Source organism: Pseudophryne corroboree, chromosome 1, assembly GCF_028390025.1.
Source record: "Pseudophryne corroboree isolate aPseCor3 chromosome 1, aPseCor3.hap2, whole genome shotgun sequence".
In the NCBI taxonomy this organism is placed as follows: domain Eukaryota; kingdom Metazoa; phylum Chordata; class Amphibia; order Anura; family Myobatrachidae; genus Pseudophryne; species Pseudophryne corroboree.
Window position 1 is genome coordinate 201342382 of NC_086444.1, and position 14607 is coordinate 201356988.

General features: G+C 39.4%; 2 protein-coding genes and 1 long non-coding RNA gene across 3 annotated transcripts in view; 1 reads left to right on the top strand and 2 right to left on the bottom strand.

Moving 5' to 3' along the window:
• Positions 1 to 14607, bottom strand: part of KIAA0825 (KIAA0825 ortholog) — a 712480-nt gene that overhangs the window by 436172 nt on the left and 261701 nt on the right. The gene's annotated exons all lie outside the window — the stretch shown is intronic.
• LOC135060982 (uncharacterized) lies at positions 3854 to 4681 on the top strand. Its single transcript, XR_010247381.1, has 3 exons — positions 3854 to 4102; positions 4207 to 4350; positions 4455 to 4681. It is a non-coding gene; the product is annotated as an uncharacterized LOC135060982 (long non-coding RNA).
• Positions 11928 to 14261, bottom strand: LOC135060966 (uncharacterized). The gene is made up of 3 exons (XM_063964018.1): positions 14019 to 14261; positions 13771 to 13914; positions 11928 to 13666 (listed from the first exon to the last, which is right to left on the bottom strand). The coding sequence occupies exons 1-3, from the start codon at positions 14173 to 14175 to the stop codon at positions 12459 to 12461; spliced, it is 1509 nt and encodes a 502-aa protein (XP_063820088.1). The 5' UTR covers positions 14176 to 14261; the 3' UTR covers positions 11928 to 12458.

Sequence of the window (14607 nt, forward strand, 5' to 3'; positions counted from 1 at the left end):
TTCAAATTTATGTAAAAAGATATATTGAATACACATGTCAAATGGCCTTTTTGTGATTTACAATCCAGTTTAACTGTCCAATTTTACAAAGATGAAAAGTTTTGCACTCAAACTTATCCTTGTTCAAAAGTCTGGAAAGATATATAATATAATGAACTTCTCCCAGCTGTCACCATAAAGCAGCTATTCCTCTCTCCTCCGTCAGCTTACTTTTTACTCTATTTGCAGATTTACCATGCACAGGGGTCTTCATCTGGAGTATTCCAGCAAATAAGAGCATGTGTTTTAGAACTTATGCCCAGGCTCTGTGAATTTGTAAGGAATACTGAATCTAATGCTTGGATAAGGTACAGGCATTGTCAGAGAGCTATATATTCTCTGCCGCTCATCAACTTACATCAGCTTTAGATTGTCAAGCGTTTATCCATGTTACTTAATAAAATGTGAACCTATACAGAAAAGCCAAGCTGCTGAAGATTCTTTGTAACCTTAAAAGGAATCTATTACTAGATATAAACCATTATGATGTCAAAAAAAAAAAAAACAACGCACTAGTTTTACTAAAATCCAGTCTTGGGTGAGGATTGACATGAGATTTTATTTCACATATTAATGTCTTACATTTTCCACTGCAGATTTTGTTTCCCACTTTGCTTTATGAAACATACAGTTCTATTGCATAGTATATATATATATATTTATATGAGAGAGAGAGAGAGAGAGAGAGAGAGAGAGAGAGAGAGAGAGAGTGTGTGTGTGTGTGTGTGTGTGTGTGTGTGTGTGTGTGTGTGTGTGTGTGTGTGTGTGTGTGTTTTAAAACACCGCTTACATGGGGGTAATTCAGACTGGATCACTGCAGCGGCTGTGATCGCAGTCTGAATCCCCCGGGAGCCCAGTGAGATGCTAACAGCATCTCTGGGGTGCGATCGCCTCTGCCTGATTGACAAGCAAAGACGGTCGCGGGAGTGGCAACGGCATTAGAACACCGTTGGCGGTGCGCAGTCTAGGCAGGAGCTGCGCTGGCAGGGAGCTACCTACCCTTGCGGGGGGGGGGGGGGGTATGGGGGGGGGGGTAGGGTCAGACGTGTGGGGCAGACTAGCCCTGTGCTGGGCGTCCCCCCGCATGTCTCAGAAACTGATCGTAGATGTGCTAAATTAGCACATCTACGATCAGATCAGAATTACCCCCACACTTCAGGAGATTGCAAAACATATCCAACAATCCAATCCAATCACTCACAGTCACATTTTCCAATCCGGTTTAGTAGATAAAGTCAACCTTTCTGTCAAACTTGACAGTTGTTAACGCCCCCTTGCCCTAGGACCCGCCCCCTTTTAATATTAAATGATAGTGTTTTATATCGCTTAATATAAAATTAATATAAAATTTATAGTGTTCGATATTAAACCGTATTAAAAATTGTCGCGTAACACCAGTCGCAGAGTGTCGCGCAACACCCCGTCGCAGAATGTCACATATGACACACACTTTAAAATACATCTTTTTTTTTTTTTTTTTTTGTAACACAAAATGTTCTTACATTCCAGCAGCTGAAACTTCATGAGTCACACATGTTACAGTTTTAAAAAGGATAATCACTAATGACCATGACCATTCTTAGAAGCAAGGGTTCATCACACATGGCACTAATTTAAAAGGTCATTTTAAAATGTCACAAAGGTCATTTTAAATGTCACAGAAACCCCTCAGAAGCCACGATGTACAATTTAACCATGACAATTCTTAGAAGCAAGGGTTCATCACACATGGCACTAATTTAAAAGATCATTTTAAAATGTCACAAAGGTCATTTTAAATGTCACAGAAACCCCTCAGAAGCCACGATGTACAATTTAACCATGACCATTCTTAGAAGCAAGGGTTCATCACACATGGCACTAATTAAAAGATCATTTTAAAATGTCACAAAGGTCATTTTAAATGTCACAGAAACCCCTCAGAAGCACGATGTGCAAATTTGACCATGACCATTGCTTATAATTTGACCATGACCATTTTCGATTGTTATCTCTGTAGAGGAACATTAGCACCACCTACAGGTTTATGTGTTAACTCAAATCGGATTTTTCCAACTTTTGGATTCATTACATACCATAATGAGATATCATGGTGATGGGTCCTAATCAAATCAGTAAGCCCGTGTATATTTATGGAATCATAAAATAATTTTGTATTCATGTACAAAGACAATATTTTTTGTAATTTTAGCTACAAATCAGTAAGCCAGTGTATATTTATGGAATCATAAAATAATTTTGTATTCATGCACATTAGTTCATAAGAACTTCTGTATAATGCTTTTTATAAATTCATTTTATTATTAAATAATTTATGCGCTTTTTATGAGCCTCATATTCTACAGTATAAGATATACCCATTTGGAATGACTTCCATTCAATCTATACAAGTAGTTTAGACCACTCAGGATTTTTATTTTTTTTATTTATTTATTTATTTATTTTCTTCTGTATATATAATATAAATGTATTTGGTATGCGTTTGATGCACTGTGTATGACATTTAAGAAACAGCTAAAAGATTATATCTTTATTGTAACTGAAAATATTTATCACATTTACTAAATTATAGACTAGAATTTATATATTTAAAAGTCCCGCCCAAGCATCTTGGAAATGTGGGACGGCGTACCACAGGTTGGTGGGGGCCATATGGCTCACAGCCAGTGTTATAAGAACAGACCACATCACTGAAGTGCACTGAGAAGAAATTTCAACTGAAGCCGCACAGCTATACACACTTGAAGTTATAATGGTAAGTGTTGTTGTTATTATTATTATTATTATTATTATTATCATAATTATTATTATTATTATTATATTTATACATATTGCATTTTTTTTTTTATTTTTATTTTTTTTTTTTTATTTATTTTACAAATATGGCTCTGAATGCTGTTTAAATATGTTGTTTCTATGCCACGATATACACACTGTTACACGATTCTGTCCTGCCATTGCATCCTTTGTTTTTAGGCATACATGTATAATATGTTAATATTTCAAACCTATTGTACAAAGCGCATTATGCACTCATATGTGAAATGCATCGCTAAACAGCAACATCAATGTGGGTATACCACATTGATGTAGTTGTTTAGCGATGCATTGTAACACATAGAACATATAGTTTTAATAATGTGGCTGTCTGAATGTTATTTAAATATGTGGTAATAGCGACATCTAGTGGTTCATTTTGGGAATGCGCCAACACAATATTTCAACTAAAATTAACCGTCTCTCATTTTCAGAGACAGACAATGCAGAACATCAACAACAAAAACACTTTCATGGTTAGAAACAGATCTTCTTCTTCTGATGATGATGATGCTTTGCCAAGTTATCAAACCTCTCAAAGTAAGCTATGTCTATAAAGGACATTGACGCGTTTTTATTTATATTTCAAGTTTAAATAGTATGAAATTATAGTCAAGGTCTACAATTTGTTCATTTTTAAAAGTTTAAATAGTATGAACGTACAACAGTCTGGATACATTGATAAGTAATTATTAAATAGTAATTATTAAATAATTATTATTTTCTCATTTTTATTTCCCACGATTTGACAGTAATCACAAATACAGAGAATCTCGATTTGTCTGTTGATAGTCCCTTTGGCTTAGACTTCAGCGCTATACCGGATTTTAATAATATTTTGGAATTGGCGCCAGATTGTGAGTAACATGATATCTTTATTTATTTTTCATTTTATTTTTTATTTTTCCACGGCTAAAGAATTAAAAATAAACCTTGTACAGTTGTGCTGATTTGTTGTCAACTGTACACACTTTATATTCTCAGTAATGAATCGCTTTTTCATGTTATTCTAATTTTATACCGTATGTAATATTTTTTATTTTTTTTATTTTTATTTTTCATTTTTCACCGGCTAAAGATGCCACAAAAATGGATGATGCGACGGCTGATGTTATTCTACGGGATATATTGAACAAACCTGATTATTGTCACAACACATCTATACAGAACAGCAATGTTGTTGATGAGCAACCGTTTTTCCCACACGCGACAGGGGGTCGTGCTAAAACATTCGAATATAAAGCAGGTGTGTAATCAAGCACTGTTATATGGTATATTGTTATGCGTTGATTTAAATGCTGATTTTCAGGCAGCGTTGTTTATATTTATTTTATAATATATGTATTACAGATGACGCTGTAGCAATGCGTTATGCGCCGACGATACCATCAGGATGTGATACAGTAGCGCAAATACCCCGTCTTAGTACAAGCGGGAAAATATCAAAACGCACAACCGCCGCTGAAACGGAAAGCCATCAATTCGCAGCAGCAGGTGTGTAATCAAACACTGTTATATGGTATATTGTTATGCGGTGATTTAAATACTGATTTACATGCAGAGTCGTTTATATTTATTTTATAATATATGTATTACAGATGATGCTGTAGCAAGACGCTATGCTCCTTTGATACCAACAGTCAGTGATACATGCGCGCAGATACACAGACCTAGTACAAGCGGGAAAATATCAAAACGCACAACCGCCGCTGAAGCGGAGAACCATCAATTCGTAACGCCGGCAATTGTACATAAGGACGTTGCTAGGTCATCAGTTATGGCTGTGCATAACGGCTGTATCGTCCCGAACAAACGAAAGCCAGCTCGACCAAGAATGAATGAGAGAAGTCATAATTCAACATTTACAGATCTGAAAAGAAAATTGTCATATTCCGAAAATGATAAGCCGCAACGGAGAAGGATCGCGTTACAAACTGTATCATGCGTAAGTAATGATGTTGCTGTAACATCAAAACACACAGCGTTTAACACTGCAGACCGGGATGTCGCTGGTAATACAAAGACTGTAAAGGTTAAGAGGGCATCGCGTCTCTCAAGAAGTAATGTTAAGCAATTGTCGCAATCCGCTGTAATCACAATTCCAGATACACAGGTTTGTTCTGAAACAGAAACAAGACACATAGCAGGCATTGGTTTGTTATCAAATATTGACTCAAGAAGTAATGTTAAGCAATTGTCGCAATCCGATGTCATCACTATTACCGATACACAGGATTGCTCTGAAACAGAAACAAGACACATAGCCGGTAATCCTGTGATATCAGATATTGATGACATAAATGGGCAAGAGCTTATTACAAACTGTGTAGAGTCAACGACACAAGATCCGCAGAATAGTTCTGATGAAGTATTATCAGCCGTTGCAGGAATACCTGGTGATACTACAACGGTTGATTGTGTAACATCAATGCCCAATATTTTTACAACGACAGCCCTGGTACACGCATCGGCTGATGCTTGTGTACCGGCGCGAGGGCTAGCGCCCGACATAGTTGATGAATGTCAAAATTCAGAACAATTAGGCCAAGACGCTGAAATACAATTTTACGCGCTGTTGGGTAAGATACGGGAAGATGTTGAGAACATGGGCGTAAAAGCCGGATACTTGTTAAAGCACATTAAAGGTGTGTGCCACGGTAGTAAATGTAAACAAGACATTGTTAAAGAAGTTGTTGAGACGTATATGAATGTCATGTCAAAATACATAGATCGGTCGGTTAAGACCACTGAATTTATTAAAGCCAACATACATCATTTTGCAGAAATAAATGAAACTGATCCGTGACTAGGCATGCTAGGCAATGGTTTGAAACGTGTTTTAAATTTAAATGACTGTAAAAAAAAACCACGAATTAAACCTTGTTTAACATACAAGATCTCACAGTTATTCCGACGCGCAAAGGTGAAACAGGCTGTAACAACATTAATCAGATCGAGAAAGCGCAAGCGGCACAGGGAACATGCGGTAGGTGGCCAATTGAGAAAACGCAAGCGGCACAGGGAACATGTGGTAGGCGGTCAGCACAGTGCGAGGCGTGTAGATTTAGATCAATCCCCACCCCATGCATTACCGAATGACGAATCACAGGCTGACAATATTGAGCGCGATGCAAGCCCCATATATGATGATGCAGGCCGTGTTGAGTCACCCGGTAATGACGAAGGTCGGCAACATGTATACTTAGAGGCAATTAACAGTTATGAACGACAACGACCGAATTTCAGAGCCGTTGAGTACCACAATCACTATCGGTTTGTTAATTTGGACAGGGTTACATCATTTGTAGAGGGGGTTCGAGCCATTCATACGGCTATACAGGCCATGCTCGATGGTGTCCTTGCGGGCGTGGATCCGGCCGACCGCGTTCAGCTTAGATTGGAGGGGGGTGGGTTACACAATGCCATCTATTCGCATCGTAAGCCGCAAGAAACATTAGACGCTGCCAGTTTTTTGAATCAGATTACAAACACGCTTCAAAGTAACGCTGAATTCTTATTATCCACAGGCTTAAGATTTGTGATCAGTATTTTTAAAAACAGGGCAGGGTCTGGTTTGACTGGGCGTAGTTTACAGCGCCTGCCCCAAAGTTTAATAATAGATAAAAGAAAGAGATATCTCTATGACTTCAGACGCGTAGGTAATAACCTGTGTTTGGCCGCTAGCGTCTGTAAACTTCTGGATAAAGGTAACAATGCCAATGATCATGTAATACAGGAGAGAGCGATCCAACTACATAAAGCTTTGAATCTGCCGCTTGATAAAGCGGTCAGCTTTAGCGATGTTGCAATTTTTGAAAATTATTTAAAAGTATCCATCAATCTCCTCTATTACAGTCAAGGGTCTTGGAAATACTACAGTGCAGACAGTCGTTACAAAGACACGATCTTTGTGCTATATCACGATTGTCACTTTTATGGGATACTCGATATCAAAGCGTTTCTTGGTGCCCGATATTACTGCGTCCGTTGTCATAGCGCTTACCATCATAGAAATAATCACGATTGTCTTTTCTTTTGTAAGGCTTGTCACAGGCCGGCTTGTATTGACGACGGTGTGACGGCTTTAAGGTGTTCGGTGTGTAGGGTATTTTGTCGATCAAACGAGTGTTTAGAGCTACACAAAGCTTTAGCTCTTGATCACAAAATATCCTGTCTTGAACATGTATATTGTGACAAGTGTTGTCTCTACAGGCGAACAGATCATAACTGCAGAGGCCTAAAGTGCCCCATTTGTAAGGTGTTCGTTGATGGGTTTTCGAACCATTTGTGCTATATACAAACCATCAAGCCGGAAGAGCCCACAAAGAAATACATCTTTTATGATTTTGAGTGTATGCAGGAGACGGGTGTGCACATACCAAACTACTGTTACGCTTTAACATTAACGGGTGAGAAAGACTGGGAGTTTAAGGGTGTTGCGTGTATCGAAGACTTTGTAAAGACGTTCATGAAACCAAAATTTGAGCATTACACATTCATAGCCCATAATGCAGGTCGCTATGATGCATATTTTGTGCTGCGCCAGCTGATTAAGGAGAAATTAAAGATTGAATTATTATCTAGAGGCGGCAACATAATGTGCATCACGGTAAAAGATTTGAAGATAAGATTTATCGACTCTTTAAATTTTTTACCCATGCGGCTTAGCAAGTTACCAAAGGCGATGGGGTTTGACGGTACCAAAGGTTATTTCCCACATTTTTTTAACACAGCTGATAACCAAAATTACATAGGAACTATGCCGTCAATAGAGTATTTTGGTCCACAATACATGATGCCTGATGAATTATCTGAGTTTACAGCTTGGTATAAACAGTGCGTACACAAACCGTTTAACTTTCAAAAAGAGCTCGTGCGATATTGTAAAGACGATGTGAAAATATTACAAAAAGCTTGTGATGCTTTCAGATCTGCTGTTATAGCCATGACAGAACAGGAGTTTCTAATAACAAAGAAAAAAAAAAAGGTTGTGGTTAAACGTCACATCGAGGCTTTTCAATTAGTCACGTTGGCGAGCGTATGCATGGCCATGTACCGGTGTAAATTTTTACAGGAAAAGACACTGGCGCTTGTACCGGGTGATAACTATCACAAGACGCAGAAGCGTTACTCAACGCCCGCCATACAGTGGTTAATGTACATAGAACACAAAGAAGGGGTGAGTATAAGACACGCTTTACAAGGGGGTGAGAAGAAAGTTGGTAAATACAGCCTGGATGGTTATGCCGTGATTAACGGAACACCCACTGCATTTGAATTCCAAGGTTGTTTTTACCACGGCTGTGGTGCTTGTTACAACGCCGATGATAAAAACAAACTGACTAAAACGACCTACGGTCAATTACACCACAAGACGCAGGTAAAGTTGCACTACCTTAAACGTTGTGGATTTCAGATACGTGAAATCTGGGGTTGTGAATGGAAGTCTATGCTAGATTCTGATGCGGATCTACAGGCTTTTCTGAAGGGTAAAGATTTACCCGAACCCTTGGAGCCACGTGATGCTCTTTATGGCGGGCGCACAAACGCCATAAAGCTGTATCACAAAACAGGCTGTGATGAAAAAATACACTATTTTGATTTCACCAGCCTCTATCCGTATGTTAATAAAACCAAAACGTATCCTATACAGCACCCACGCATTATTTATAAGGACTTTGGTGATGTCACAAAGTATTTCGGTTTTGCCAGGGTTAAAGTTTACCCACCTCGTGGCCTATTCTTTCCGGTTCTGCCGGTTAAAATGGGCGGCAAGTTAATGTTTCCATTATGTCGCACATGCGCTGAGTCTGGACAGACTGAGCCGTGCGTTCATGATTCAGAAAAACGTGCGCTCATCGGTACATGGTGTACCGTGGAACTAAACTTGGCTGTAGAAATGGGTTACAAGGTATGTAAAATCTATGAGGTGTGGCATTTTGATGAGAGATCTGACAAATTGTTTTCAGGCTACATTAAAACGCACCTCAGGGATAAACAAGAGGCCTCTGGTTATCCCGAATGGTGTACAGACGCCGAGAAACGCCAAGAGTATATAGACGCCTATCAAAAAAATGAAGGCGTGTCTTTACGACCCGAACACATAGAAATCAACCCCGCTAAAAGACAAATTTCAAAATTGTTTTTAAATTCCTTATGGGGTAAATTTGGTCAACGTAGCAACATGCCCAATACGTGTCTAGTGACTGACACGTATTGGGCATGTTGCTACGTTGACCAAATTTACCCCATAAGGAATTTAAAAACAATTTTGAAATTTGTCTTTTAGCGGGGTTGATTTCTATGTATTCGGGTCGTAAAGACACGCCTTCATTTTTTTGATAGGCGTCTATATACTCTTGGCGTTTCTCGGCGTCTGTACACCATTCGGGATAACCAGAGGCCTCTTGTTTATCCCTGAGGTGCGTTTTAATGTAGCCTGAAAACAATTTGTCAGATCTCTCATCAAAATGCCACACCTCATAGATTTTACATACCTTGTAACCCATTTCTACAGCCAAGTTTAGTTCCACGGTACACCATGTACCGATGAGCGCACGTTTTTCTGAATCATGAACGCACGGCTCAGTCTGTCCAGACTCAGCGCATGTGCGACATAATGGAAACATTAACTTGCCGCCCATTTTAACCGGCAGAACCGGAAAGAATAGGCCACGAGGTGGGTAAACTTTAACCCTGGCAAAACCGAAATACTTTGTGACATCACCAAAGTCCTTATAAATAATGCGTGGGTGCTGTATAGGATACATTTTGGTTTTATTAACATACGGATAGAGGCTGGTGAAATCAAAATAGTGTATTTTTTCATCACAGCCTGTTTTGTGATACAGCTTTATGGCGTTTGTGCGCCCGCCATAAAGAGCATCACGTGGCTCCAAGGGTTCGGGTAAATCTTTACCCTTCAGAAAAGCCTGTAGATCCGCATCAGAATCTAGCATAGACTTCCATTCACAACCCCAGATTTCACGTATCTGAAATCCACAACGTTTAAGGTAGTGCAACTTTACCTGCGTCTTGTGGTGTAATTGACCGTAGGTCGTTTTAGTCAGTTTGTTTTTATCATCGGCGTTGTAACAAGCACCACAGCCGTGGTAAAAACAACCTTGGAATTCAAATGCAGTGGGTGTTCCGTTAATCACGGCATAACCATCCAGGCTGTATTTACCAACTTTCTTCTCACCCCCTTGTAAAGCGTGTCTTATACTCACCCCTTCTTTGTGTTCTATGTACATTAACCACTGTATGGCGGGCGTTGAGTAACGCTTCTGCGTCTTGTGATAGTTATCACCCGGTACAAGCGCCAGTGTCTTTTCCTGTAAAAATTTACACCGGTACATGGCCATGCATACGCTCGCCAACGTGACTAATTGAAAAGCCTCGATGTGACGTTTAACCACAACCTTTTTTTTTTTCTTTGTTATTAGAAACTCCTGTTCTGTCATGGCTATAACAGCAGATCTGAAAGCATCACAAGCTTTTTGTAATATTTTCACATCGTCTTTACAATATCGCACGAGCTCTTTTTGAAAGTTAAACGGTTTGTGTACGCACTGTTTATACCAAGCTGTAAACTCAGATAATTCATCAGGCATCATGTATTGTGGACCAAAATACTCTATTGACGGCATAGTTCCTATGTAATTTTGGTTATCAGCTGTGTTAAAAAAATGTGGGAAATAACCTTTGGTACCGTCAAACCCCATCGCCTTTGGTAACTTGCTAAGCCGCATGGGTAAAAAATTTAAAGAGTCGATAAATCTTATCTTCAAATCTTTTACCGTGATGCACATTATGTTGCCGCCTCTAGATAATAATTCAATCTTTAATTTCTCCTTAATCAGCTGGCGCAGCACAAAATATGCATCATAGCGACCTGCATTATGGGCTATGAATGTGTAATGCTCAAATTTTGGTTTCATGAACGTCTTTACAAAGTCTTCGATACACGCAACACCCTTAAACTCCCAGTCTTTCTCACCCGTTAATGTTAAAGCGTAACAGTAGTTTGGTATGTGCACACCCGTCTCCTGCATACACTCAAAATCATAAAAGATGTATTTCTTTGTGGGCTCTTCCGGCTTGATGGTTTGTATATAGCACAAATGGTTCGAAAACCCATCAACGAACACCTTACAAATGGGGCACTTTAGGCCTCTGCAGTTATGATCTGTTCGCCTGTAGAGACAACACTTGTCACAATATACATGTTCAAGACAGGATATTTTGTGATCAAGAGCTAAAGCTTTGTGTAGCTCTAAACACTCGTTTGATCGACAAAATACCCTACACACCGAACACCTTAAAGCCGTCACACCGTCGTCAATACAAGCCGGCCTGTGACAAGCCTTACAAAAGAAAAGACAATCGTGATTATTTCTATGATGGTAAGCGCTATGACAACGGACGCAGTAATATCGGGCACCAAGAAACGCTTTGATATCGAGTATCCCATAAAAGTGACAATCGTGATATAGCACAAAGATCGTGTCTTTGTAACGACTGTCTGCACTGTAGTATTTCCAAGACCCTTGACTGTAATAGAGGAGATTGATGGATACTTTTAAATAATTTTCAAAAATTGCAACATCGCTAAAGCTGACCGCTTTATCAAGCGGCAGATTCAAAGCTTTATGTAGTTGGATCGCTCTCTCCTGTATTACATGATCATTGGCATTGTTACCTTTATCCAGAAGTTTACAGACGCTAGCGGCCAAACACAGGTTATTACCTACGCGTCTGAAGTCATAGAGATATCTCTTTCTTTTATCTATTATTAAACTTTGGGGCAGGCGCTGTAAACTACGCCCAGTCAAACCAGACCCTGCCCTGTTTTTAAAAATACTGATCACAAATCTTAAGCCTGTGGATAATAAGAATTCAGCGTTACTTTGAAGCGTGTTTGTAATCTGATTCAAAAAACTGGCAGCGTCTAATGTTTCTTGCGGCTTACGATGCGAATAGATGGCATTGTGTAACCCACCCCCCTCCAATCTAAGCTGAACGCGGTCGGCCGGATCCACGCCCGCAAGGACACCATCGAGCATGGCCTGTATAGCCGTATGAATGGCTCGAACCCCCTCTACAAATGATGTAACCCTGTCCAAATTAACAAACCGATAGTGATTGTGGTACTCAACGGCTCTGAAATTCGGTCGTTGTCGTTCATAACTGTTAATTGCCTCTAAGTATACATGTTGCCGACCTTCGTCATTACCGGGTGACTCAACACGGCCTGCATCATCATATATGGGGCTTGCATCGCGCTCAATATTGTCAGCCTGTGATTCGTCATTCGGTAATGCATGGGGTGGGGATTGATCTAAATCTACACGCCTCGCACTGTGCTGACCGCCTACCACATGTTCCCTGTGCCGCTTGCGTTTTCTCAATTGGCCACCTACCGCATGTTCCCTGTGCCGCTTGCGCTTTCTCGATCTGATTAATGTTGTTACAGCCTGTTTCACCTTTGCGCGTCGGAATAACTGTGAGATCTTGTATGTTAAACAAGGTTTAATTCGTGGTTTTTTTTTACAGTCATTTAAATTTAAAACACGTTTCAAACCATTGCCTAGCATGCCTAGTCACGGATCAGTTTCATTTATTTCTGCAAAATGATGTATGTTGGCTTTAATAAATTCAGTGGTCTTAACCGACCGATCTATGTATTTTGACATGACATTCATATACGTCTCAACAACTTCTTTAACAATGTCTTGTTTACATTTACTACCGTGGCACACACCTTTAATGTGCTTTAACAAGTATCCGGCTTTTACGCCCATGTTCTCAACATCTTCCCGTATCTTACCCAACAGCGCGTAAAATTGTATTTCAGCGTCTTGGCCTAATTGTTCTGAATTTTGACATTCATCAACTATGTCGGGCGCTAGCCCTCGCGCCGGTACACAAGCATCAGCCGATGCGTGTACCAGGGCTGTCGTTGTAAAAATATTGGGCATTGATGTTACACAATCAACCGTTGTAGTATCACCAGGTATTCCTGCAACGGCTGATAATACTTCATCAGAACTATTCTGCGGATCTTGTGTCGTTGACTCTACACAGTTTGTAATAAGCTCTTGCCCATTTATGTCATCAATATCTGATATCACAGGATTACCGGCTATGTGTCTTGTTTCTGTTTCAGAGCAATCCTGTGTATCGGTAATAGTGATGACATCGGATTGCGACAATTGCTTAACATTACTTCTTGAGTCAATATTTGATAACAAACCAATGCCTGCTATGTGTCTTGTTTCTGTTTCAGAACAAACCTGTGTATCTGGAATTGTGATTACAGCGGATTGCGACAATTGCTTAACATTACTTCTTGAGAGACGCGATGCCCTCTTAACCTTTACAGTCTTTGTATTACCAGCGACATCCCGGTCTGCAGTGTTAAACGCTGTGTGTTTTGATGTTACAGCAACATCATTACTTACGCATGATACAGTTTGTAACGCGATCCTTCTCCGTTGCGGCTTATCATTTTCGGAATATGACAATTTTCTTTTCAGATCTGTAAATGTTGAATTATGACTTCTCTCATTCGTTCTTGGTCGAGCTGGCTTTCGTTTGTTCGGGACGATACAGCCGTTATGCACAGCCATAACTGATGACCTAGCAACGTCCTTATGTACAATTGCCGGCGTTACGAATTGATGGTTCTCCGCTTCAGCGGCGGTTGTGCGTTTTGATATTTTCCCGCTTGTACTAGGTCTGTGTATCTGCGCGCATGTATCACTGACTGTTGGTATCAAAGGAGCATAGCGTCTTGCTACAGCATCATCTGTAATACATATATTATAAAATAAATATAAACGACTCTGCATGTAAATCAGTATTTAAATCACCGCATAACAATATACCATATAACAGTGTTTGATTACACACCTGCTGCTGCGAATTGATGGCTTTCCGTTTCAGCGGCGGTTGTGCGTTTTGATATTTTCCCGCTTGTACTAAGACGGGGTATTTGCGCTACTGTATCACATCCTGATGGTATCGTCGGCGCATAACGCATTGCTACAGCGTCATCTGTAATACATATATTATAAAATAAATATAAACAACGCTGCCTGAAAATCAGCATTTAAATCAACGCATAACAATATACCATATAACAGTGCTTGATTACACACCTGCTTTATATTCGAATGTTTTAGCACGACCCCCTGTCGCGTGTGGGAAAAACGGTTGCTCATCAACAACATTGCTGTTCTGTATAGATGTGTTGTGACAATAATCAGGTTTGTTCAATATATCCCGTAGAATAACATCAGCCGTCGCATCATCCATTTTTGTGGCATCTTTAGCCGGTGAAAAATGAAAAATAAAAATAAAAAAAATAAAAAATATTACATACGGTATAAAATTAGAATAACATGAAAAAGCGATTCATTACTGAGAATATAAAGTGTGTACAGTTGACAACAAATCAGCACAACTGTACAAGGTTTATTTTTAATTCTTTAGCCGTGGAAAAATAAAAAATAAAATGAAAAATAAATAAAGATATCATGTTACTCACAATCTGGCGCCAATTCCAAAATATTATTAAAATCCGGTATAGCGCTGAAGTCTAAGCCAAAGGGACTATCAACAGACAAATCGAGATTCTCTGTATTTGTGATTACTGTCAAATCGTGGGAAATAAAAATGAGAAAATAATAATTATTTAATAATTACTATTTAATAATTACTTATCAATGTATCCAGACTGTTGTACGT

What these genes read in the sequence shown, in the direction of transcription:
- LOC135060966 (XM_063964018.1), bottom strand. Translation starts at nt 14,175, where the DNA reads ATGGATGATGCGACGGCTGATGTTATTCTACGGGATATATTGAACAAA. An exon ending in AACATTCGAATATAAAGCAG is followed by an intron (nt 13,915 to 14,018) that starts GTGTGTAATCAA and finishes TATGTATTACAG; the next exon opens with ATGACGCTGTAGCAATGCGT. An exon ending in CCATCAATTCGCAGCAGCAG is followed by an intron (nt 13,667 to 13,770) that starts GTGTGTAATCAA and finishes TATGTATTACAG; the next exon opens with ATGATGCTGTAGCAAGACGC.